The 24303-nt window shown below is 53.9% G+C and overlaps 1 protein-coding gene across 3 annotated transcripts in view; it reads left to right on the top strand.

Annotated features, from left to right (window-relative positions):
• Positions 1-10681, top strand: part of c2orf81 (chromosome 2 open reading frame 81) — a 15972-nt gene extending 5291 nt beyond the window's left edge. The window contains exons 3-5 of one of the 3 annotated variants that reach the window (XM_031895209.1): positions 2455-2682; positions 7759-9057; positions 9115-10681. In XM_031895209.1, the coding sequence (XP_031751069.1) occupies positions 2455-2682; positions 7759-9033 (1503 nt within the window). In that variant the 3' untranslated portion in view covers positions 9034-9057; positions 9115-10681. Of the gene's footprint in view, positions 1-2454; positions 2683-7758 lie in introns of all 3 variants that reach the window. The other 2 variants (XM_031895210.1, XM_031895208.1) reach the window with 2 other exon arrangements.
• The last annotated feature ends 13622 nt before the right edge of the window (positions 10682-24303 follow it).

A 24303-nucleotide genomic window follows, 5' to 3' on the forward strand; every position in this document is an offset into this window, starting at 1 on the left:
TTCCCTCACTCCTATTCCCTCACTCCTCTGCCCCTCACTCCTGCCAACGTTCCTATCCCCTCACTCCTCTGCCCCTCACTCCTGCCAACGTTCCTATCCCCTCACTCCTCTGCCCCTCACTCCTCTTTGCAACCCCTCACTCGCCTGCCCAACGTTCCTTATCCCGCTCACTCCTTCTGCCTCTCGACTCCTGCCAACGTTCCACCCCTCACTCCTCTGCCCCCTCACTCCTCTGCCCCGCTCACTCCTGCCACAACGTTCCTATCCCCTCACTCCTCTGCCCTCTCTCCTGCCAACGTTTCCTTTCCCTCACTCCTATGTCCCTCACTCCTCTGCCCCGCACTCCTGCCAACGTTTTCCTATTCCCCTTCACTCCTACTGCCCCCTCACTTAACCTCTGCCAACGCCCTATCCCACTCACGTCCTCTGCCCCTCACTCCTCTGCCCCTCACTCCTGCCAACGTTCCTATCCCCTCACTCCTCTGCCCCTCACTCCTGCCAACGTTCCTATTCCCTCACTCCTATTCCCTCACTCCTTCTGCCTCCCTCACTTCCTGCCCCAACGTTGCCTATCCCTCCACTCCTATTCCCTCACTCCTCTGCCCCTCACTCCTGCCAACGTTCCTATTCCTCTCACTCCTCTGCCCCCACTCTGCCCCCTCAGTCCTGCCAACGTTCCTATTCCCTCACTCCTCTGGCTCCCTCACTCCTTATGCCAACTTCCTATCCCCGTCACTCCGATTCCCTACTCCTCTGCCCTCACTTGCCTGCCAACGTTCCTATCCCCTCATCTCCTATTCCCTCACTCCTATCCCCTCACTCTATCCCCTCACCCTATTCCCTCACTCCTCTGCCCCTCCTACTCCTGCCAACGTTCCTATCCCCCACTCCTATCCGCTCACTCCTTATTACCCTCACTTCCTCTGCCCCTCACTACCTGCAACGTTCCTATCCCCTCACTCTCTATTCCCTCACTCCTATTCCCTCACTCCTCTGCCCTCACTTCCTGCCAACATTCCGTATCCCCTCACTCCTTATTCCCCATTCACTCCCTATTCCCTCACTCCTATCCCCTCACTCCTCTGCCCCTCACTCCTGCCAACGTTCCTATCCCCTCACTCCTATTCCCTTCACTTCCCTATCCCCTCCACTCCTCGTGCCCCTCACTGCCTGCCAACGTTCCATATCCCTCTCACTCCTATCCCTCACTCCTCTGCCCCTCACTCCCTGCCCCCAACGTTCCTATCCCCTCACTCCTATCCCCTCACTCCTTTCGCTTCACTCCTATCCCCTCACTCCTATTCCTTCACTCCTATTCCTTCACTCCTATCCCCTCACTCCTCTGCCCCTCACTGCCTCCTCAACTTCCTATCCCCTCACTCCTATCCCCTCACTCCTATTCCTTCCACTCCTATCCCCTCAGCTCCTCTCTGCCCCCCTCACTCCTAGCCAACGTTCTAACTCACTCCTATTCCTTCACTCCTATCCCCTCACTCCTATTCCTTCACTCCTATCCCCTCACTCCTATTCCTTCACTCCTATTCCCTCACTGGCCTCCCTGCACGTTCCTGGTCGTCTCCTCCGCTCCTCTCAGAGCCTCCGTCTTTGTACCCCATCCACACCCACTGCGCTCTCTTGTCTTAACCCTTTCTATCTCGCTACTCCTTTTCATCTGGAACCCTATCCCCTAGTCCTGCTCTTAAGGGCCAATGCCCATAACTTGTGCCCTTACCTTCTAATTTGTGCCTGTATATTACCCAACCACTTAGATTGTAAGCTCTACGGGGCAGGGACCTCCTTCCTACTGTGTCTCATACCACATGGCACTTATTCCCTGTGTATTTATACTTATTTATTGTATTTATTATGACACTTATCCTCCCTGTGTGTTAATGTAATTGTGTATATTGTAGTACATGTACTTATTTACAGGCCTGCCGTTACCCCTTGTGGCCACTAATATAATAAGTTAACATTACTATACACGACATACCACTTACACAACATAACCTACATACTATAAACTTCTCGGCCTGTGCGAGTGTGAGAGCGTGTGGGCACACTAACTTGTGTCTTATGTAGGATTCTAAATTTGGATAAATGTGAGTAAACCCAAGTATCTCATTGCCCACGATAAGCAGGGGAGGGGCCTGAACTCTCTTGGATGACAGGGGGAGGAGTCTGGCAGCAGTATATAATACAGACTGTAGGGGGGAAAGATGGGAGTTAGGGAGGCCAGTTAGTAGCAACCCTGCATTCTAATGTCTGCCTGATATGCATTAGTAAAATATATATACAGTATATAGTGAGATCCCAGGTCATCCATGTAAAGAAACTATTAACTTTAGTGATTTCATTCATATTACCTCTCCAAGGGGAATTACCCTGAATGTGTGTATATATACTCGCTGTATCATTGTATAGTAATATATTATTTTCTTTGGGGATACACAGAGCACGTCACGGGCCGCTCAATCCAAGTCTCGCGCTGAGAAGTCTCGCACTGCCGCTGCGGCCCCCCATCCTCAGGTGTCAGTGGAAATTGTGCCGGGTCGTTTCACAGAAGATGATTGGACATCACTGCTGGTGCAAGAAGATGGGGAAGAAGTAGTGGGAGAGATTGTGGAGTCTTTGCTTTCTGTTGTAATGGAGAAATGTTTTAATATCTACCTATCCCGGCAGGTAAGTTACTTTGTAATTAGCCCCAGTCTGTGCTTAGTCCTGCAGGGGAGGGATACATTAGGTACTATCTAGCCCAGCAGGTAATTAGCCCCAGTCTGTGCTTAGTCCTGCAGCGGAGGGATACATTAGGTACTATCTAGCCCAGCAGGTAATTAGCCCCCAGTCTGTGCTTAGTCCTGCAGCGGAGGGATACATTAGGTACTATCTAGCCCAGCAGGTAATAGCCCCAGTCTGTGCTTAGTCCTGCAGCGGAGGGATACATTAGGTACTATCTAGCCCAGCAGGGTAATTTAGCCCCAGTCTGTTCTTAGTCCTGCAGCGGAGGATTACATTAGGTACTATCTAGCCCAGCAGGTAATTAGCCCAGTCTGTTCTTAGTCCTGCAGCGGAGGATACATTAGGTACTATCTAGCCCAGCAGGTAATTAGCCCCAGTCTGTGCTTAGTCCTGCAGCGGAGGGATAGTCATTAGGTACTATCTAGCCCAGCAGGTAATTAGCCCCAGCGTCTGTTCTTAGTCCTGCAGCGGAGGGATACATTAGGGATACTATCTAGCCCTGCAGGTAATAGCCCCAGTCTGTGCGTGGTGCTTAGTCCTGCAGCGGAGGGATACATTAGGTACTTATCTAGCCCCAGCAGGTAATTAGCCCCAGTCTGTGCTTAGTCCTGCAGCGGAGGGATACATTAGGTACTATCTAGCCCAGCAGGTAATTCGCCCCAGTCTCTGCTTAGTCCTGCAGCGGAGGGATACATTAGTACTATCTAGCCCAGCAGGTAATTAGCCCAATCTGTGCTTAGTCCTGCAGCGGATGGATACATTAGGCTACTATCTAGCCCAGCAGGTAATTAGCCCCAGTCTGCTGCTTAGTCCTGCAGCGGAGGGATACATTAGGTACTATCTAGCCCAGCAGGTAATTAGCCCCAGTCTGTGCTTAGTCCTGCAGCGGAGGGATGCATTAGGTACTATCTAGCCCAGCAGGTAATTAGCCCAGTCTGTGCTTAGTCCTGCAGCGGAGGGATACATTAGGTACTATCTACCCAGCAGGTAATTAGCCCCAGTCTGTGCTTAGTCCTGCAGCGGAGGGATACATTAGGTACTATCTAGCCACAGTAATTAGCCCCAGTTTGTGCTTAGTCCTGCAGCGGAGGGATACATTAGGTACTATCTAGCCCAGCAGGTAATTAGCCCAATCTGTGCTTAGTCCTGCAGCGGAGGGATACATTAGGTACTATCTAGCCCAGCAGGTAATTAGCCCCAGTCTCTGCTTAGTCCTGCAGCGGAGGGATACATTAGGTACTATCTAGCCCAGCAAGTAATTAGCCCCAGTTTGTGCTTAGTCCTACAGCGGAGGGATACATTAGGTACTATCTAGCCCAGCAGGTAATTAGCCCCAGTCTCTGCTTAGTCCTGCAGCGGAGGGATACATTAGGTACTATCTAGCCCAGCAGGTAATTAGCCCCAGTCTGTGCTTAGTCCTGCAGCGGAGGGATACATTAGGTACTATCTAGCCCAGCAGGTAATTAGCCCCAGTCTGTGCTTAGTGCTGCAGCGGAGGGATACATTAGTACTATCTAGCCCAGCAGGTAATTAGCCCAGTCTGTGCTTAGTCCTGCAGCGGAGGATACATTAGGTACTATCTAGCCCAGCAGGTAATTAGCCCCAGTCTGTGCTTAGTCCTGCAGCGGAGGGATACATTAGGTACTATCTAGCCAGCAGGTTAATTAGCCCCAGTTTGTGCTTAGTCCTGCAGCGGCGGATACATTAGGTACTATCTACCCAGCAGGTAATTAGCCCCAGTCTGTGCTTAGTCCTGGCGCAGCGAGATACATTAGGTACTATCTAGCCCAGCAGGTAATTAGCCCCAGTCTCTGCTTAGTCCTGCAGCAGAGGGATACATTAGGTACTATCTAGCCCAGCAGGTAATTAGCCCCAGTCTGTGCTTAGTCCTGCAGCGGAGGGATACATTAGGTACTATCTAGCCCAGCAGGTAATTAGCCCCAGTCTGTGCTTAGTCCTGCAGCGGAGGGATACATTAGGTACTATCTAGCCCAGCAGGTAATTAGCCCCAGTCTGTGCTTAGTCCTGCAGCGGAGGGATACATTAGGTACTATCTAGCCCAGCAGGTAATTAGCCCCAGTTTGTGCTTAGTCCTGCAGCGGAGGGATACATTAGGTACTATCTAGCCCAGCAGGTAATTAGCCCAATCTGCTGCTTAGTCCTGCAGCGGAGGGATACATTAGGTACTATCTAGCCCAGCAGGTAATTAGCCCCAGTCTGTGCTTAGTCCTGCAGCGGAGGGATACATTAGGTACTATCTAGCCCAGCAGGTAATTAGTCCCAGTCTGTGCTTAGTCCTGCAGCGGAGGGATACATTAGGTACTATCTAGCCAGCAGGTAATTAGCCCCCAGTCTGTGCTTAGTCCTGCAGCGGAGGGATACATTAGGTACTATCTAGCCCAGCAGGTAATTAGCCCAGTCTGTGCTTAGTCCTACAGCGGAGGGATACATTAGGTACTATCTAGCCCAGCAGGTAATTAGCCCAGTCTGTGCTTAGTCCTACAGCGGAGGGATACATTAGGTACTATCTAGCCCCAGCAGGTAATTAGCCGCCCAGTCTGTGCTTAGTCCTGCAGCGAGGGATACATTAGGTACTATCTAGCCCAGCAGGTAATTAGCCCAGTCTGTGCTTAGTCCTACAGCGGAGGGATACATTAGGTACTATCTAGCCAGCAGGTAATTAGCCCCAGTCTGTGCTTAGTCCTGCAGCGGAGGATACATTAGGTAATTTGTAGGCAGCAGGTAATTAGCCCCAGTCTGTACTTAGTCCTGCAGCGGAGGGATACATTAGGTACTATCTAGCCCAGCAGGTAATTAGCCCCAGTCTGTGCTTAGTCCTGCAGCGGAGGGATACACTTACTGTAATTAGCCCCAGTTTGTGCTTAGTCCTGCAGCGGAGGGATACATTAGGTACTATCTAGCCCAGCAGGTAATTAGCCCAGTCTGTGCTTAGTCCTGCAGCGGAGGGATACATTAGGTACTATCTAGCCCAGCAGGTAATTAGCCCCAGTCTGTGCTTAGTCCTGCAGCGGAGGGATACATTAGGTACTATCTAGCCCAGCAGGTAATTAGCCCCAGTTTGTGCTTAGTCCTGCAGCGGAGGGATACATTAGGTACTATCTAGCCCAGCAGGTAATTAGCCCAATCTGTGCTTAGTCCTGCAGCGGAGGGATACATTAGGTACTATCTAGCCCAGCAGGTAATTAGCCCCAGTCTGTGCTTAGTCCTGCAGCGGAGGGATACATTAGGTACTATCTAGCCCAGCAGGTAATTAGCCCCACTCTGTGCTTAGTCCTGCAGCGGAGGGATACATTAGGTACTTTCTGCCCAGCAGGTAATTAGTCCCAGTCTGTGCTTAGTCCTGCAGCGGAGGGATACATTAGGTACTATCTAGCCCAGCAGGGTAATTAGCCCCACTCGTGCTTAGTCCTGCAGCGGAGGGATACATTAGTACTATTCTAGCACAGCAGGTAATTAGTCCCAGTCTGTGCTTAGTCCTGCAGCGAGGATACATTAGGGTACTATCTAGCCCAGCAGGTTAATTAGCCCAGTCTGTGCTTAGTCCTGCAGCGGAGGGATACATTAGGTACTATCTAGCCCAGCAGGTAATTAGCCCCAGTCTGTGCTTAGTCCTGCAGCGGAGGGATACATTAGGTACTATCTAGCCCAGCAGGTAATTAGCCCCAGTTTGTGCTTAGTCCTGCAGCGGAGGGATACATTAGGTACTATCTAGCCCAGCAGGTAATTAGCCCAGTCTGTGCTTAGTCCTGCAGCGGAGGGATACATTAGGTACTATCTAGCCCAGCAGGTAATTAGCCCCAGGTCTGTGCTTAGTCCTGCAGCGGGAGGGATACATTAGTACTATCTAGCCCCAGCAAGTAATTAGCCCCAGTCTGTGCCTTAGTCCTGCAGCGGAGGGATAATTAGGTACTATCTAGCCCAGCAGGTAATTAGCCCCAGTCTGTGCTTAGTCCTACAGCGGAGGGATACATTACGGGTACTATCTAGCCCCAGCAGGTAATTAGCCCAGTCTTGCTATAGTCCTGCAGCGGAGGGGATACATTAGGTACTATCTAGCCCAGCAGGTAATTTAGCCCCAGTCTGTGCTTAGCCTGCAGCGGAGGGATACATTAGGTACTATCTAGCCCAGCAGTAATTAGCCCCAGTCTGGTGCTTAGTCCTGCAGCGGAGGATACATTAGTACTATCTAGCCCAGCAGTAATTAGCCCCAGTCTTTCTTAGTCCTGGCAGCGGAGGGATACATTAGTACTATCTAGCCCAGCAGTAATTAGCCCCAGTCTTGTGCTTAGGTCCTGCAGCGGAGGGACATTAGGGTACTATCTAGCCCAGCAGGTAATTAGTCCCAGTCTGTGCTTAGTCCTGCAGCGGAGGGATACATTAGGTACTATCTAGCCCAGCAGGTAATTAGCCCCAGTCTGTGCTTAGTCCTGCAGCGGAGGGATACATTAGGTACTATCTAGCCCAGCAGGTAATTAGCCCCAGTCTGTGCTTAGTCCTGCAGCGGAGGGATACATTAGGTACTATCTAGCCCAGCAGGTAATTAGCCCCAGTCTGTGCTTAGTCCTGCAGCGGAGGGATACATTAGGTACTATCTAGCCCAGCAAGTAATTAGCCCCAGTCTGTGCTTAGTCCTGCAGCGGAGGGATACATTAGGTACTATCTAGCCCAGCAGGTAATTAGTCCCAGTCTGTGCTTAGTCCTGCAGCGGAGGGATACATTAGGTACTATCTAGCCCTGCAGGTAATTAGTCCCAGTCTGTGCTTAGTCCTGCAGCGGAGGGATACATTAGGTACTATCTAGCCCAGCAGGTAATTAGCCCCAGTCTGTGCTTAGTCCTGCAGCGGAGGGATACATTAGGTACTATCTAGCCCAGCAGGTAATTAGCCCCACTCTGTGCTTAGTCCTGCAGCGGAGGGATACATTAGGTACTATCTAGCCCAGCAGAAGTGGATTTTTTCCCCCTCAGATAACGCTGTGCCCGTTGCTCTCACCCTGTAGGTAATTCCTTACACCATTCGCCAAGCCCGGGATGCCATCGTTCAGATCACGGAGTGGGCCTTTGTGCCCAGAGATGAGGGGGAAGCCGAGGCGGCCAATACATGGCAGGATATGGAAGAGCCCCAACCTTGCACCACTGACTCCTGGGCACAGGGCTGTGTCCCCGTCATCCCCCCCGCCCCAAGCCCACGTTGTGGGGATACACAGGTACCACAGAGGGGCAGAAATACTGTATATAGAGCTGTACATGATGGTAGTGATATTCCCATGATTCCCCTCCCTTCCCTTACACAGGCGGCTGTGGTTGAATCCATCTCCGATACTCAGGAACCAACGTCCGATGAAGCTTCCTCCCAACCGGTCACAGACTGCAGCTCAGAGCCATCACAGTCACCGGCACATGATCAGCCCAATGAAACCAATAACATGGCCCCCACAGCCCCCAAGGAACCTCAGGTTCTCCTACAGCCAACGCCACCTACTCATGCCCCGCAGAGGAAGGTACCCTATCGGCCGTACCACGGGCCTCTCCGTTCTGCCGGCGTAAGAAACATCACTAAGTCTCTTGATGATACAGAGAAGGAGATGTTGATGGAACAGCTGGCCAAAATGAGGGAAGAGGATGAGGATGATAGAGACTTCCAGCTTCTCCCCACCTCACTGCACAACATCCTAAAGATCCAGCTGGGGAGGCCACCGCAGAAGAAAGGAGTCATCTATGATGATACTGGCAATGTCCTCTGTGTGCCAAAACTTGACCCTTCCAGGCTTCCACGGCACAGCATATGCCCACGGGTGGAACTGATGGACTCTATGAAAGAGGCGGAGCACAAGGTGAAGCGACCCAGGCGTACGGGAAGAGCTCAGCTTCCTAAGGCAGACAAGAGGCAACGAGAGAAAGAGACCGCTAGACCCAATCCAAACTGTAGTGTCCAGATCACCCCAACACCCACTGACCCACCCCAACTCATACAGGGTAGGGTAACATTTAATCCATACACCCTCGGCAGCTCCACCCCGGCACAGGATTGCAGTCCCCTCCCACTCTCAGCTGGTATCCCTCTGAATGCCATGCGTCTGTCCCATGGGGTCATACTGCGAGACGGTAACAGCACCGAGAGAGGGTACGGCCTACAGAAGAGGGACCCCATAGAGAGAAGCAGGGAGCTAAAGCCAATACAAGCTTCAGTCACACTTCCCAGAATCCCTGTGGAGCAGCTCATCAAAGACCACACCCCTTATGTACGCCCACCACCCACCTTTATTTCTTATTAATGCTTTAAAAGCCACACCCCTTATGTGTGCCCACCAATCACCTTTATTTCCTATTAATGCTTTAAAAGCCACACCCCTTAGGTGTGCCCCCTACCTAGCATGTTTCATATCTATCAGTGCCTCAGAAGCCACACCCCTCATGTGTGCCCCCTACCTAGCATGTTTCATTATTTCTTATCAGTGCCCCAGAAGCCTCACCCCTCATGTGTGCCCCCTACCTAGCATGTTTCATTATTTCTTATCAGTGCCCCAGAAGCCTCACCCCTCATGTGTGCCCCCTACCTAGCATGTTTCATTATTTCTTATCAGTGCCCCAGAAGCCACACCCCTCATGTGTGCCCCCTACCTAGCATGTTTCATTATTTCTTATCAGTGCCCCAGAAGCCTCACCCCTCATGTGTGCCCCCTACCTAGCATGTTTCATATCTATCAGTGCCTCAGAAGCCACACCCCTCATGTGTGCCCCCTACCTAGCATGTTTCATTATTTCTTATCAGTGCCCCAGAAGCCTCACCCCTCATGTGTGCCCCCTACCTAGCATGTTTCATTATTTCTTATCAGTGCCCCAGAAGCCTCACCCCTCATGTGTGCCCCCTACCTAGCATGTTTCATATCTATCAGTGCCTCAGAAGCCACACCCCTCATGTGTGCCCCCTACCTAGCATGTTTCATTATTTCTTATCAGTGCCCCAGAAGCCTCACCCCTCATGTGTGCCCCCTACCTAGCATGTTTCATATCTATCAGTGCCTCAGAAGCCACACCCCTCATGTGTGCCCCCTACCTAGCATGTTTCATTATTTCTCATCAGTGCCCCAGAAGCCACACCCCTCATGTGTGCCCCCTACCTAGCATGTTTCATTATTTCTCATCAGTGCCTCAGAAGCCCCGCCCCTCATGTGTGCCCCCTACCTAGCATGTTTCATTATTTCTCATCAGTGCCTCAGAAGCCCCGCCCCTCATGTGTGCCCCCTACCTAGCATGTTTCATTATTTCTCATCAGTGCCCCAGAAGCCCCGCCCCTCATCTTTATTACAGTAATGAGCTGATTGCTAATTATTTACTTTTTATTCAAATGAACATAATCCTCAGTAACAATGTGATGAGTTATTTCTTGTTTTATCAGCCTGTCATGTGATCACTTGGTTGATTTTTGAGGTCAGACGATCCTGTGATGTCACCAATCAGTGATGTAATAGTTCCTGGGTGCAGGGATTCATGATAGCCTTGGGGCAGTGGCACAGGGGACTTCATGAACTTGAAATTGGCTCACAACTAAATTTCAAACCATTAGGGGGTGCGGGGGTGCAAGGAGGCTGTGACCCCCAGATTCATACAGACAGACACAGCAGCCCCTCTGCTCTCACACTAAAAGGGACCCTTCGGGATAAGATTCCGCCGAATACTGAAGCGAATCCTAATTTACATATGCAAATGAAGACACAGAAGGGTTAAAAAGAAAACCATTTTCAGTGTTTATGTGATGGAAAGTCACATGATTTCAAGGATTGGGATGTGGTTCGGCCGGGGCCATGGGGTCAGCTGATCTGAATCCTGCAGAAATGGGCGAATCCCAAAGGGAACCCTGGATTGTGTGCGCCAGTTCCTTTGCTACTGTGTTTGTCAAATAAACTTACACTGTGTAAATAATATAAATCTTGTTTCCAAGCAGCCAGCCGCCATTTTGTAGACGTTACCCAGACCCTGGCAATGTCCCCTCTATTGGTCAGTGCTCCGTTTTTCAGGATGACCAGCGGCTCTAGGACGGTCAGCGGCCATTATACCAGCGTGAGTCCTCTCTGCCAGTGCTGTTCCCCCGCAACCCGAGACACTTCGGCACCTATGTGTGCGCTCCCGCCAGTACTTACTGATCAGCGCCTCCTCGTGTCTGGTACCAAATCCAAGGCGCGCCTTTCTCCTACTCTCCCAGCGCACCCGAAAGTGACACCATTGCCCGGCTCGCTGCCCCGAGACTGCGGCACTACAGCAGCTAAGTCCTTGCCTATACACTCTATTACAGTCTATTGCTGAATTGGGCTTCTCCTGCCCATACGCTCTATACCATACGCTCCCCAACCAGTAACTCAGGGGCAACATGTTGCTCCCCAACCCCTTGGATGTTGCTCCCAGTGGCCCCAAATTTGGTGGCCATTTTTGAATTTCTGGTAAGGAGGCAAGTTTTGGATGCATAAAAACCAAGTATAATGGCAAACAGAGCCTCCTGTAGGCTGCCAGTCCCCATAGGGGCTATTAAGTAGCTCTTATTGGCTCCCCAGGAACATTTCCATGCTTGTGTTGCTCCCCAACACTTCTTCCATTTAAATGTGGCTCCCGGGTATAAAAGATTGGGGATCCCTGCTCTATATAAATCATGGCACAGTGTAAGGAACGGTTAGATTTCATTAGAGATTTATTAGATCCGCAGCCCATTAACCAACCAAAGAAAAAACTCAATAGAAATCCCAAGAAAGCCTCTAAAAGAAGGGAACCAACTCCCTCTCTTCTTTCTGAGATGATGAAACAAATTCAGAATATGAACTCTGATACTGATTCTAGGCCTCCTCAAACCTTTCCACTTCAGCCCTGAGCCCCCTAGCCCACAGCATTGTTCTCCTGGCCCAGCCAGTCCATTAATACCCTCTCCAACAGCACAACAGCCACAACCTGCCATTCCAGATTCATCTGAATCCTCTGAAACACCTCTGGCCCAGCAGCAATTTAATCAGTTATTGGGCTTTTTGCAGACTCCCATCCAGTCTTCTGTGCAACGAGCAGTACAGTCTCACGTAGCAGCACCCTAAGGCCAACACTAAGGTTCCCATCTCAGCACCCTAAGGCCAACACTAAGGTTCCCATCTCAGCACCCTAAGGCCAACACTAAGGTTCCCATCGCAGCACCCTAAGGCCAACACTAAGGTTCCCATCTCAGCACCCTAAGGCCAACACTAAGGTTCCCATCGCAGCACCCTAAGGCCAACACTAAGGTTCCCATCTCAGCACCCTAAGGCCAACACTATAGTTCCCATCTCAGCACCCTAAGGCCAACACTTACAGGTTCCCATCTCAAGCCCCTAAGGCCAACACTAAGGTTCCCATCTCAGCACCCTAAGGCAACACTAAGGGTTTCCCATGGCAATACCCTAGGCAACACTAGTTCCCATCGCCAAAGCACCCAAGGCCAACCACTAAGGTTCCCATCTCAAGCACCCTAAGGCCAACACTAAGTTCCGCATCTCAGCACCTAAGGCCAAACACTAAGGTTCCCATCTCAGCACCCTAAGGCCAACACTAAGGTTCCCATCTCAGCACCCTAAGGCCAACACTAAGGTTCCCATCTCAGCACCCTAAGGCCAACACTAAGGTTCCCATCTCAGCACCCTGTGCCATCCCCCCCAGAGTCAGACACAGAACCTGATTGGCAAGAGAGCTCCTTTCCTTACTCATCCTCATCAGACAAATCCTCCACTCACAAAGAACCTGACGAAATGAAATCTCTCCTAAAGTACCCGTGTGATACTCTAGCAATGAAAGAACCAAAGTGGACAAGGTCCTACTCAACACTCCAGAGTTTTCCCCACTAGCAGATCTATCACTCAGACCATTTCCAAAGAATGGGCAGATCCAGACATAATACTATTCCACAACTTAAGCAGGCCTGGGATAAATCCCCCGAAGTAGACTCTGCTATAGTTCGCCTATACTACTCTTCCCTCAGAGGACGCTGGGACCTTTAGAGATCCCATGGACAAAAAAATGGAATCAGCCCTTAAAAGACATTTCCTTTATTCAGCAGCCATACTGCGCCCAGCTTGGGCAGCCCTTAGCGTAGCTCCTACAGCAAAATGTTAGTGCCAGCAGCTAAGGAACTCGCAGGATTCTTCTCTCCCAGACTTGGCAGAAGGTCTCGAAAAGCTAAATCTTACCCTTTCCTCTATCAGTGAAGCCTCCCTAGAAATAGCAAGGCTGGCCTGTCCTACACTCACTCCCAGTCTGGCCTGTCCTACACTCACTCCCAGTCTGGCCTGTCCTACACTCACTCACCCCCGGTCTGGCCTGTCCTACACTCACTCACCCCCGGTCTGGCCTGTCCTACACTCACTCACCCCCGGGTCTGGCCCGCTCCTTACACTCACTCACCCCCGTCTGGCCGTCCTACACTCACCTCACCCTCCCGTCTGTCCTGTCCGTACACTCACTCACCCCCGGTCTGGCCCGTTCCTACACTCACTCACCCGCCGGGTTGGCCAGTCCTACACTCACTCACCCCCAGTCTGGCCTGTCCTACACTCACTCCCAGTCTGGCCTGTCCTACCACTTCACTCACCCCCGGTCTGGCCTGTCCTACACTCACTCACCCCGGGTCTGGCCTGTCCTTACACCACTCACCCCCGTCTGGCCCGTGCCTACACTCACTCACCCCCGTCTGGCCTGTCCTACACTCACCACCCCGGTCTGGCCCGTTTCCTCCACTCACTCACCCCCGTCCTGGCCCTGTCCTACACTCACTCACCGCCCCGTCTGGCCAGTCCTACACTCAACCACCCCCGGTTCTGGCTGTTCCTACACGTCACTTCACCCCGGTCTGGCCTGTCCTACACTCAACTCACCCCCGGTCTGGCCCAGTCCTACACTCACTCACCCCGGTCTGGCCTGTCCTACCCACTCACCACCCCCGGTTCTGCCTGTCCTACACTCACTCCACCCTCCGGTCTGGCCAGTCCTACACTCACTCACCCCCGGTCTGCCTGTCCTACACTCACTCACCCCCGGTCTGCCTGTTCCTACACTCACTTCACCCCCAGTCTGGCTGTTCCTACACTCACCCCCAGTCTGGCCAGTCCTACACTCACTCACCCCCGGTCTGGCCAGTCCTACACTCACTCACCCCCGGTCTGGCCTGTCCTAAACTCACTCACCCCCGTCTGGCCTGTCCTACACTCACTCACCCCCGGTCTGGCCAGTCCTACACTCACTCACCCCCGGTCTGGCCTGTCCTACACTCACTCACCCCCGGTCTGGCCTGTCCTACACTCACTCACCCCCGGTCTGGCCTGTCCTACACTCACTCACCCCCGTCTGGCCTGTCCTACACTCACTCACCCCCGGTCTGGCCTGTCCTACACTCACTCACCCCGGTCTGGCCTGTCCTACACTCACTCACCCCTCGTCTGGGCCAGTCCTACACTCACTCACCCCGTCTGGCCTGTCCTACACTCACTCCACCCCGGTCTGGCCTGTCCTACACTCACTCACCCCCGGTCTGGCCTGTCCTTACACTCACTCACCCCCGGTTCTGCCTGTCCTACACTCACTCACCCCCGGTCTGGCCTGTCCTACACTCACTCACCCCGGTCTGGCCTATCCTACACTCACTCACCCCCGGTCTGGCCTGTCCTACACTCACTCACCCCCGGTCTGGCCTGTCCTACACTCACTCACCCCCGTCTGGCCTGTCCTACACTCACTCACCCCCAGTCTGGCCCCTCCTACACTCACTCACCCCCGGTCTGGTCCTGTCCTACACTCACTCACCCCCGGTCTGGCCTGTCCTACACTCACTCACCCCCGGTCTGGCCCTCCTACACTCACTCACCCGGTCTGGCCTGTCCTACACTCACTCACCCCCGGTCTGGCCTGTTCCTACACTCACTCACCCCGGTCTGGCCTGTCCTTACACTCACTCACCCCGGTCTGGCCTGTCCTACACTCACTCACCCCCGGTCTGGCCAGTCCTACACTCACTCACCCCCGGTCTGGCCTGTCCTACACTCACTCACCCCCGGTCTGGCCTGTCCTACACTCACTCACCCCCTGTCTGGCCTGTCCTACACTACTCACCCCCGTGTCTGGCCTGTCCTACACTCACTCACCCCCGGTCTGGCCTGTCCTACACTCACTCACCCCCGTCTGGCCTGTCCTACACTCACTCACCCCGGTCTGGCCTGTCCTACACTCACTCACCCCCGGTCTGGCCTGTCCTACACTCACTCACCCCCGGTCTGGCCTGTCCTACACTCACTCACCCCAGTCTGGCCTGTCCTACACTCACTCAACCCCGGTCTGGCCAGTCCTACACTCACTCACCCCAGTCTGGCCCCTCCTACACTCACTCACCCCCGGTCTGGCCTGTCCTACACTTACTCATCCCCGGTCTGGCCTGTCCTACACTCACTCACCCCCAGTCTGGCCTGTCCTACACTCACCCCCGTCTGGCCTGTCCTACACTCACTCACCCCCGGTCTGGCCTGTCCTACACTCACTCACCCCCCGCGGTCTGGCCCGTCCTACACCCACTCACCCCCTGTCTCTCCTGTCCTACACTCACTCACCCCCGGTCTGGCCTGTTTCCTACACTCACTCACCCCCAGTCTGGCCTGTCCTACACTCACTCACCCCCGGTCTGGCCAGTCCTACACTCACTCACCCGGTCTGGCCAGTCCTACACTCACTCACCCCCGGTCTGGCCTGTCCTACCCACTCACTTCACCCCGGTCTGGCCAGTCCTACACTCACTCACCCCGGTCTGGCCAGTCCTACACTCACTCACCCCCGGTTTCTGGCCAGTCCTACACTCACTCACCCCCGGTCTGGCCAGTCCTACACTCACTCACCCCCGGTCTGACCTGTCCTACACTCACTCACCCCCGGTCTGGCCAGTCCTACACTCACTCACCCCCGGTCTGGCCAGTCCTTACACTCACTCACCCCCAGTCTGGCCTGTCCTACACTCACTCACCCCCGGTCTGGCCAGTCCTACACTCACTCACCCCCGTCTGGCCAGTCCTACACTCACTCACCCCCGGTCTGGCCAGTCCTACACTCACTCACCCCCGTCTGACCTGTCCTACACTCACTCACCCCCGGTCTGGCCTGTCCTACACTTACTCACCCCCGTCTGGCCTGTCCTACACTCACTCACCCCGGTCTGGCCAGTCCTACACTCACTCACCCCGGTCTGGCCTGTCCTACACTTACTCACCCCCCGGTCTGGCCTGTCCTACACTCACTCACCCCCGGTCTGGCCAGTCCTACACTCACTCACCCCCGGTTCTGGCCTGTCCTACACTCACTCACCCCGGTCTGGCCAGTCCTACACTCACTCACCCCTGGTCTGCCAGTCCTACACTCACTCACCCCTGGTCTGGCCTGTCCTACACTCACTCACCCCCGGTCTGGCCAGTCCTACACTCACTCACCCCCGGTCTGCCCTCCTACACTCACTCACCCCTGTCTGGCCAGTCCTACACTTACTCACCCCGGTTCTGGCCAGTCCTACACTCACTCACCCCTGGTCTGGCCAGTCCTACACTCACTCACCCCCGGTCTGGCCTGTCCTACACTCACTCACCCCGGTCTGGCCAGTCCTACACTCACTCACCCCTGGTCTGGCCAGTCCTACACTCACTCACCCCCGGTCTGGCCAGTCCTACACTCACTCACCCCCGGTCTGGCCAGTCCTACACTCACTCACCCCTGGTCTTCTGGCCAGTCCTACACTCACTCACCCCCGGTCTGGCCTGTCCTACACTCACTCACCCCCGGTCTGGCCAGTCCTACACTCACTCACCCCCGGTCTGGCCAGTCCTACACTCACTCACCCCTGGTCTGGCCAGTCCTACACTCACTCACCCCCGGTCTGGCCTGTCCTACACTCACTCACCCCCGTCTGGCCAGTCCTACACTCACTCACCCCCGGTCTGGCCAGTCCTACACTCACTCACCCCCGGTCTGGCCTGTCCTACACTCACTCACCCCCGGTTGTCTGGCCTGTCCTACACTCACTCACCCCCGGTCTGGCCAGTCCTACACTCACTCACCCCTGGTCTGGCCAGTCCTACACTCACTCACCCCCGGTCTGGCCTGTCCTACACTCACTCACCCCGGTCTGGCCCCTCCTACACTCACTCACCCCCGGTCTGGCCTGTCCTACACTCACTCACCCCCGTCTGGCCTGTCCTACACTTACTCACCCCGGTCTGGCCTGTCCTACACTCACTCACCCCCGGTCTGGCCTGTCCTACACTCACTCACCCCGGTCTGGCCAGTCCTACACTCACTCACCCCCGGTCTGGCCAGTCCTACACTCACTCACCCCGGTCTGGCCTGTCCTACACTCACTCACCCCCGGTCTGGCCTGTCCTACACTTACTCACCCCCGGTCTGGCCTGTCCTACACTCACTCACCCCGGTCTGGCCTGTCCTACACTCACTCACCCCCGGTCTGGCCTGTCCTACACTTACTCACCCCCGGTCTGGCCTGTCCTACACTCACTCACCCCCGGTCTGGCCTGTCCTACACTCACTCACCCCCAGTCTGGCCTGTCCTACACTCACTCACCCCGGTCTGGCCAGTCCTACACTCACTCACCCCATCTGGCCTGTCCTACACTCACTCACCCCCGGTCTGGCCTGGCCTACACTTACTCATTCCCGGTCTGGCCTGTCCTACACTCACTCACCCCCCAGTCTGGCCTGTCCTACACTCACCCCCGGTCTGGCCTGTCCTACACTCACTCACCCCCGGTCTGGCCTGTCCTACACTCACTCACCCCCGGTCTGGCCCGTCCTACACCCACTCACCCCTGGTCTCTCCTGTCCTACACTCACTCACCCCCGGTCTGGCCTGTCCTACACTCACTCACCCCAGTCTGGCCTGTCCTACACTCACTCACCCCGGTCTGGCCAGTCCTACACTCACTCACCCCGGTCTGGCCAGTCCTACACTCACTCACCCCCGGTTGACCTGTCCTACACTCACTCACCCCCGGTCTGGCCAGTCCTACACTCACTCACCCCCGGTCTGGCCAGTCCTACACTCACTCACCCCCGGTCTGGCCAGTCCTACACTCACTCACCCCCGGTCTGGCCTGTCCTACACTCACTCACCCCCGTCTGGCCTGTCCTACACTCACTCACCCCCGGTCTGACCTGTCCTACACTCACTCACCCCCGGTCTGGCCAGTCCTACACTCACTCACCCCGGTCTGGCCAGTCCTACACTCACTCACCCCCAGTCTGGCCTGTCCTACACTCACTCACCCCCGGTCTGGCCAGTCCTACCTCACTCACCCCCGGTCTGGCCAGTCCTACACTCACTCACCCCCGGTCTGGCCAGTCCTACACTCACTCACCCCCGGTCTGACCTGTCCTACACTCACTCACCCCCGGTCTGGCCTGTCCTACACTTACTCACCCCGGTCTGGCCTGTCCTACACTCACTCACCCCCGGTCTGGCCAGTCCTACACTCACTCACCCCCGGTCTGGCCTGTCCTACACTTACTCACCCCCGGTCTGGCCTGTCCTACACTCACTCACCCCCGGTCTGGCCAGTCCTACACTCACTCAACCCCCCGGTCTGGCCTGTCCTACACTCACTCACCCCCGGTCTGGCCAGTCCTACACTCACTCACCCCTGGTCTGGCCTGTCCTACACTCACTCACCCCCGGTCTGGCCAGTCCTACACTCACTCACCCCCGGTCTGGCCCCTCCTACACTCACTCACCCCGGTCTGGCCTGTCCTACACTCACTCACCCCGGTCTGGCCTGTCCTACACTCACTCACCCCCGGTCTGGCCAGTCCTACACTCACTCACCCCTGGTCTGGCCAGTCCTACACTTACTCACCCCCGGTCTGGCCAGTCCTACACTCACTCACCCCCGGTCTGGCCTGTCCTACACTCACTCACCCCGTCTGGCCAGTCCTACACTCACTCACCCCTGGTCTGGCCAGTCCTACACTCACTCACCCCCGGTCTGGCCAGTCCTACACTCACTCACCCCCGGTCTGGCCAGTCCTACACTCACTCACCCCTGGTCTGGCCAGTCCTACACTCACTCACCCCCGGTCTGGCCTGTCCTACACTCACTCACCTCCGGTCTGGCCAGTCCTACACTCACTCACCCCTGGTCTGGCCAGTCCTACACTCACTCACCCCTGGTCTGGCCAGTCCTACACTCACTCACCCCTGGTCTGGTCAGTCCTACACTCACTCACCCCCGGTCTGGCCAGTCCTACACTCACTCACCCCCGGTCTGGCCTGTCCTACACTCACTCACCCCCGGTCTGGCCAGTCCTACACTCACTCACCCCCGGTCTGGCCAGTCCTACACTCACTCACCCCCGGTCTGGCCTGTCCTACACTCACTCACCCCCGGTCTGGCCTGTCCTACACTCACTCACCCCCGGTCTGGCCAGTCCTACACTCACTCACCCCTGGTCTGGCCAGTCCTACACTCACTCACCCCGGTCTGGCCTGTCCTACACTCACTCACCCCGGTCTGGCCAGTCCTACACTCACTCACCCCCAGTCTGGCCCGTCCTACACTCACTCACCCCCGGTCTGGCCTGTCCTACACTCACTCACCCCCGTCTGGCCAGTCCTACACTCACTCACCCCGGTCTGGCCTGTCCTACACTCACTCACCCCCGTCTGGCCTGTCCTACACTCACTCACCCCCGGTCTGGCCAGTCCTACACTCACTCACCCCCGGTTGGCCAGTCCTACACTCACTCACCCCCGGTCTGGCCTGTCCTACACTCACTCACCCCCGGTCTGGCCTGTCCTACACTCACTCACCCCCGGTCTGGCCTGTCCTACACTCACTCACCCCCGGTCTGGCCTGTCCTACACTCACTCACCCCCGGTCTGGCCCGTCCTACACTCACTCACCCCCAGTCTGGCCTGTCCTACACTCACTCACCCCCGGTCTGGCCTGGCCTGTGTAGGACTGGCCAGACCGGGGGTGAGTGAGTGTGGGACAGGCCAGACTGGGGGTGAGTGAGTGTAGGACAGGCCAGACCGGGGGTGAGTGTGGGACAGGCCAGACCGGGGGTGAGTGTGGGACAGGCCAGACTGGGGGTGAGTGAGTGTAGGACAGGCCAGACCGGGGGTGAGTGAGTGTAGGCCAGACCGGGGGTGAGTGTGGGACAGGCCAGACCGGGGGTGAGTGAGTGTAGGAGGCAGGGTCAGACTGGGCTGTCGGGGGCAGCCCAGTCCGACCTTTGCCGGCGCTCCCCCTACTAACTGTTCCTCCCCTGACGCGTTCAATTTATACGCGCTCGGGGAGGACGTCAGACAGGGGGCCCTGTGGGGGGGGGTTAGGGGACGCGGCTGGGGCACATGCAGGGCCCCTGGGGCGGGAGCCCCGGTGGGCCCTGAACCTCCAGTCCGACACTGAACCCCCCAGTCCGACACAGGTAGGAGGGGCCAGACCGGGGGTGAGTGAGTGTAGGAGGGGCCAGACCATTGCTCTCACTGTATAATGTGCTGGGGATACCTTCACCCATTGCTCTCACTGTATAATGTGCTGGGGGGGTACATTTACCCATTGCTCTCACTGTATAATGTGCTGGGGATACCATACCCATTGCTCTCACTGTATAATGTGCTGGGGATACCATCACCCATTGCTCTCACTGTATGATGTGCTGGGGATACCATACCCATTGGTCTCACTGTATAATGTGCTGGGGATACCATACCCATTGCTCTCACTGTATAATGTGCTGGGGATAACATCACCCATTGCTCTCACTGTATAATGTGCTGGGGATACCATACCCATTGCTCTCACTGTATAATGTGCTGGGGATACATTCACCCATTGCTCTCACTGTATAATGTGCTGGGGATACCATACCCATTGCTCTCACTGTATAATGTGCTGGGGATACCTTCACCCATTGCTCTCACTGTATAATGTGCTGGGGGGGTACATTTACCCATTGCTCTCACTGTATAATGTGCTGGGGATACCATACCCATTGCTCTCACTGTATAATGTGCTGGAGATACCATACCCATTGCTCTCATTGTATAATGTGCTGGGGATACCATACCCATGCTCTCACTGTATAATGTGCTGGGGATACCATACCCATTGCTCTCGCTGTATAATGTGCTGGGGGGTTTATTTACCCATTGCTCTCACTGTATAATGTGCTGGGGGGTACATTTACCCATTGCTCTCACTGTATAATGTGCTGGGGATACCATACCCATTGCTCTCACTGTATAATTTGCTGGGGATACCATACCCCTTGTTCTCACTGTATAATGTGCTGGGGATACCATACCCATTGCTCTCACTGTATAATGTGCTGGGGATACCATACCCATTGCTCTCACTGTGTAATGTGCTGGGATTACCATACCCATTGCTCTCACTGTATAATGTGCTGGGGATACCATACCCATTGCTCTCATTGTATAATATGCTGGGGATACCATACCCATTGCTCTCATTGTATAATGTGCTGGGGATACCATACCCATTGCTCTCACTGTATAATGTGCTGGGGATACCATACCCATTGCTCTCACTGTATAATGTGCTGGGGGTACCATACCCATTGCTCTCACTGTATAATGTGCTGGGGATACCATACCCATTGCTCTCACTGCATAATGTGCTGGGGATACCATCACCCATTGCTCTCACTGTATGATGTGCTGGGGATACCATACCCATTGGTCTCACTGTATAATGTGCTGGGGATACCATACCCATTGCTCTCACTGTATAATGTGCTGGGGATAACATCACCCATTGCTCTCACTGTATAATGTGCTGGGGATACCATACCCATTGCTCTCACTGTATAATGTGCTGGGGATAACATCACCCATTGATCTCACTGTATAATGTGCTGGGGGGGTACATTTACCCATTGCTCTCACTGTATAATGTGCTGGGGATACCCTACCCATTGCTCTCACTGTATAATGTGCTGGGGATACCATACCCATTGCTCTCACTGTATAATGTGCTGGGGATAACATCACCCATTGCTCTCACTGTATAATGTGCTGGGGGTACCATACCCATTGCTCTCACTGTATAATGTGCTGGGGATACCATACCCATTGCTCTCACTGCATAATGTGCTGGGGATACCATACCCATTGCTCTCACTGTATAATGTGCTGGGGATACCATACCCATTGCTCTCACTGTATAATGTGCTGGGGGTACCATACCCATTGCTCTCACTGTATAATGTGCTGGGGATACCATACCCATTGCTCTCACTGCATAATGTGCTGGGGATACCATCACCCATTGCTCTCACTGTATGATGTGCTGGGGATACCATACCCATTGGTCTCACTGTATAATGTGCTGGGGATACCATACCCATTGCTCTCACTGTATAATGTGCTGGGGATAACATCACCCATTGCTCTCACTGTATAATGTGCTGGGGATACCATACCCATTGCTCTCACTGTATAATGTGCTGGGGATAACATCACCCATTGATCTCACTGTATAATGTGCTGGGGGGGTACATTTACCCATTGCTCTCACTGTATAATGTGCTGGGGATACCCTACCCATTGCTCTCACTGTATAATGTGCTGGGGATACCATACCCATTGCTCTCACTGTATAATGTGCTGGGGATAACATCACCCATTGCTCTCACTGTATAATGTGCTGGGGATACCATACCCATTGCTCTCACTTTATAATGTGCTGGGGGTACCATACCCATTGCTCTCACTGTATAATGTGCTGGGGATACCATACCCATTGCTCTCACTGTATAATGTGCTGGGGGGGTACATTTACCCATTGCTCTCACTGTATAATGTGCTGGGGATACCATACCCATTGCTCTCACTTTATAATGTGCTGGGGATACCATACCCATTGCTCTCACTGTATAATGTGCTGGGGATAACATCACCCATTGCTCTCACTGTATAATGTGCTGGGGGGGGTACATTTACCCATTGCTCTCACTGTATAATGTGCTGGGGATACCATCACCCATTGCTCTCACTGTATAATGTGCTGGGGATACCATACCCATTGCTCTCACTGTATAATGTGCTGGGGATAACATCACCCATTGCTCTCACTGTATAATGTGCTGGGGGGTACATTTACCCATTGCTCTCACTGTATGATGTGGTGGGGATACCATCACCCATTACTCTCACTGTATAATGTGCTGGGGATACCATACCCATTGCTCTCACTGTATAATGTGCTGGGGATACCATACCCATTGCTCTCACTGTATAATGTGCTGGGGATACCATACCCATTGCTCTCACTGTATGATGTGGTGGGAATACCATCACCCATTACTCTCACTGTATAATGTGCTGGGGATACCATACCCATTGCTCTCACTGTATAATGTGCTGGGGATAACATCACCCATTGCTCTCACTGTATAATGTGCTGGGGGGTACATTTACCCATTGCTCTCACTGTATGATGTGGTGGGGATACCATCACCCATTGCTCTCACTGTATAATGTGCTGGGGGGGTACATTTACCCATTGCTCTCACTGTATAATGTGCTGGGGATACCATACCCATTGCTCTCACTGTATAATGTGCTGGAGATACCATACCCATTGGTCTCACTGTATAATGTGCTGGGGATACCATACCCATTGCTCTCACTGTATAATGTGCTGGGGGTACCATACCCATTGCTCTCACTGTATAATGTGCTGGAGATACCATACCCATTGCTCTCACTGTATAATGTGCTGGGGATACCATACCCATTGCTCTCACTGTATAATGTGCTGGGGGTACCATACCCATTGCTCTCACTGTATAATGTGCTGGGGATACCATACCCATTACTCTCACTGTATAATGTGCTGGGGGTACTATACCCATTGCTCTCACTGTATAATGTGCTGGGGATATCATACCCATTGCTCTCACTGTATAATGTGCTGGGGGTACCATACCCATTGCTCTCACTGTATAATGTGCTGGGGATACCATACCCATTGCTCTCACTGTATAATGTGCTGGGGATACCATACCCATTGCTCTCACTGTATAATGTGCTGGGGGTACCATACCAATTGCTCTCACTGTATAATGTGCTGGGGATACCATACCCATTGCTCTCACTGTATAATGTGCTGGGGATACCATACCCATTGCTCTCACTGTATAATGTGCTGGGGATACCATACCCATTGCTCTCACTGTATAATGTGCTGGGGATACCATACCCATTGCTCTCACTGTATAATGTGCTGGGGATACCATACCCATTGCTCTCACTGTATAATGTGCTGGGGGTACCATACCCATTGCTCTCACTGTATAATGTGCTGGGGGTACCATACCCATTGCTCTCACTGTATAATGTGCTGGGGGTACCATACCCATAGCCTCTGGACTCCTTGTTATTAAATGCACCCTCAGAGTGAGCTGACAGGAGGTGTGTAGGCGGCACTAGGACCCAGGGAGGAGGGAGTCCTTGGCACTATTAGAAGAGAAGC

The sequence above is a fragment of the Xenopus tropicalis genome, chromosome 1 (assembly GCF_000004195.4).
Source record: "Xenopus tropicalis strain Nigerian chromosome 1, UCB_Xtro_10.0, whole genome shotgun sequence".
In the NCBI taxonomy this organism is placed as follows: domain Eukaryota; kingdom Metazoa; phylum Chordata; class Amphibia; order Anura; family Pipidae; genus Xenopus; species Xenopus tropicalis.